Source organism: Passer domesticus, chromosome 9 (assembly GCF_036417665.1).
Source record: "Passer domesticus isolate bPasDom1 chromosome 9, bPasDom1.hap1, whole genome shotgun sequence".
NCBI lineage: Eukaryota > Metazoa > Chordata > Aves > Passeriformes > Passeridae > Passer > Passer domesticus.
The window spans coordinates 29151227-29153954 of NC_087482.1; the positions used below are offsets into that span (position 1 = coordinate 29151227).

A 2728-nucleotide genomic window follows, 5' to 3' on the forward strand; every position below is an offset into this window, starting at 1 on the left:
GAGGTTTGCCATAGCTTAGCCCAGGCTGCAGCAAAGCAAGGCCGGCCCAACAGCCGGTACTGGGACAAAGTCTGGCTCCCAGCAGCTCTGGCACAGAGGCTCTGGCACAGGAGCCTCCTCCCTCCTCCCCCAGGCGGCTCTGTGGGCTGGGACCCAGCAGTGGCCGCATCCTGCGCCCTGCCCGGAGCCGCGGGGCTGCCAGGGGAGGCCCCGAGGCTGCTGCTGATGGGGCTGCTTGGCTCTTTCCAGCGCTGCTGCGTCTGTGGCCAGAGCGGGGCAACCATCATGTGCTGCAAGGAGGACTGCGAGAGATGGTTCCACCTGCCCTGCGCCAAGGAGGGTGGCTGCGTCAATCAGTACATCACTCCATACAGGTACCTCCTCTCCGCTTCTGGCCACCACTGGCCAGGGATCCAGCACTTCTCACTGTGCTCATCTATTTTTCCCCCAGCTCCTACTGCCCCGAGCACCGTCCAGAGCAGGAGGTGCAGGCGACTCCAGAGCCGGGCACCGATTGCCTCATCTGCATGGAGCCTGTGGAGGATAGAAAGACCTTTGAAACCATGGTGTGCCCAACGTGTAAAAGAGCCTGGTTCCACAGGGACTGCATCCAGGTCGGATCCCTCCCCTCAGTCCTGGGGCACAGCAGGTGCTCAGCAGCACCAGGGCCTGGCTCACACTGCATGTGTTTGCCCTGCAGGGACAGGCCATGCGCGCTGGTGCTTTATTCTTCCAGTGCCCCCTCTGCAGAGACAGCGGGGAATTCGCTGTTGAAATGTTCTTCATGGGGATCAGAGTCCCCTTCAGGTTGGTGTCCTTCTGCCTGGCTCACAAGACAGGAGGCTGCAAATGCTGTGTTGTGCCAGGCCGTGCCCCAGCAGTCCTGGCCCTGCCCTGTCCCATGACTCTGGGCTTCAGCTTCACACACAACTTGGAAAAGCGCTGGAGGAAAAGCAGGGACACCCTGGACCTCCATGAGGAGAGGGCAGCAGAAACTCATCAGGTTTTCCTTTCTGCATCAGACAGCCAACATGGGAGGACAACGATGCCTTTGCTTATCTAGGAGAGAGGCACAGCATGTGCAATGCCAGGGAATGCCTTTACCCTGGAGGCAGGGAGGAGGCAGAGCATGAGGGGTAAGTTGGGAAGCTGCACCCGGGGCTCTGCAGGGAAACCATATCTCGGCAAGGGCTCAAAGAGGCAAGAACTTGCAAGAGCTTAGCCAGACAACCACATGCTGGGACACTTTGTCCTCAGTGCCATAAGCCTCTTTGCCTCCCCAGGCCCTGGCAATTGCTCCTGTGCTCCTCCTGTGCTGCTGAGGGCACCCACAGGCGCTGCTCTGGCCTGAGAAAAAAGACATACATATGGGAGTGTGACAGCTGTGCTGGTCTTGGAACGTGTATGAGTCAAAGCCCCCGGTGTCCCTGGGCTGGGGGCAGTGCCCAGGCTGGCCTTGGCAGAGCCCATGTGCTCCTGAAGGCATAGGGGTACTGCTCTGGCCTGGCCTGCCTTGGGCCTGGGGGGCCTTTGACATTCCTGCTTGCCCTTACAGCCTCCAGGGATGAGCCAGAGCTCAGTGGCCCCAGCCTGGCCAGACAGTCAGGACAGGAATCTGCTCATGGCTCCTCAGAATCCCAGGACATCAGGCCCAGCTCCGGCACGCCGGTGCCATCGGGGCTGGCTTCCCCGTCTCCATCTCCAGAGACCAGCAGCCAAAACAGCCAGCAACAGCCAGCATCACAGCAGTCACTGCCATCTTCCTTGCTGGACACCAGCAGCCCCAGCAGATCAAGGCCAACATACAGCAGCTCCCCGGACCCTGAGGACAGGCTCCATTCCAGACGTGCTGGGCCTGACCACAGGCGAAACAGCTCTGGCCCGCAAGGTCAGGACCCAAATCAGCCCGTCCGATCGAGGAGTCGCTGTGACAGGAGCAGCAGGACAACATCAAGGGCTGAGAGGCCGCGGCAAAGGGCGACACCTCCACAGACATCCTCCAGACACAGCCACTCCCAGCAGCAAGTGGGAGCTCAGAGTCCACGTGTCCGGTCCAGGAGTCGGCGTGACAGCAGCAGCAGCAGGACACGGCTGAGGGGTGAGAGACCCAGGCAAAAGGTGACTCTTCCACAGACATCCCCCAGACACAGCCACTGCCGGCAGCAGGGTCGGGCCCAGAGTCCACGTGTCCGGTCCAGGCGTGACAGCAGCAGCAGCAGGATAGGAGCGAGAGCTGAGAGATCCGGGCTAAGGGAGATGGCTCCACGGACATCTCCCAGACGCCGCCGCTCCCGGAAGCAGGGTCGGGCCCAGAGTCAACGTGTCCGGTCCAGTTGTCGGCGTGACAGCAGCAGCAGGACAGGGCCGAGGGCTGAGAGGCCCAGGCAAAGGGAGGCATTGTCAGGGATGTCCCCCAGACACCGCCGCTCCCGCCTGCAGCGCCGGGCCTCAGATCCACCTGTGCAGTCCAGGAGTGGCCAGGACAGCAGCAGGAGGACAGCAGCGCGTGCTGAGAGTCCAAGGCGCAGGGGGACACCGTCGGGGACGTCCCGCAGGAGCAGCCGCTCCCGCCATCGACATCGGGCCTCAAGTGGCACCTCCTACAGCAGCACGTAGCGCCATCTTTTCTTTCTAGTCCATGGGTTCGCTGCCGGAAGTGAAGGTGAGAACGGTCAGCACAGGGCCCCTGAGATTTGCAGGTCTGTGAGAAAACCCTGTTAGCTCTTGA

General features: G+C 61.8%; 1 protein-coding gene across 1 annotated transcript; it reads left to right on the forward strand.

The window, feature by feature from the left end:
• The first annotated feature begins 281 nt into the window (after positions 1 to 281).
• Positions 282 to 2204, forward strand: LOC135308365 (PHD finger protein 7-like). The gene is made up of 7 exons (XM_064433305.1): positions 282 to 374; positions 452 to 614; positions 701 to 807; positions 1023 to 1136; positions 1284 to 1402; positions 1556 to 1888; positions 2134 to 2204. The coding sequence occupies exons 1-7, from the start codon at positions 286 to 288 to the stop codon at positions 2202 to 2204; spliced, it is 996 nt and encodes a 331-aa protein (XP_064289375.1). The 5' UTR covers positions 282 to 285.
• Positions 2205 to 2728: the final 524 nt, after the last annotated feature.

Coding starts and splice junctions, on each gene's coding strand:
- LOC135308365 (XM_064433305.1), top strand. CDS start 286: ATGTGCTGCAAGGAGGACTGCGAGAGATGGTTCCACCTGCCCTGCGCC. Junction 1,403..1,555: donor CTGTGCTGGTCTTGGAACGT/GTATGAGTCAAA, acceptor TTGCCCTTACAG/CCTCCAGGGATGAGCCAGAG. Junction 1,889..2,133: donor AAACAGCTCTGGCCCGCAAG/GTCAGGACCCAA, acceptor ACTCTTCCACAG/ACATCCCCCAGACACAGCCA.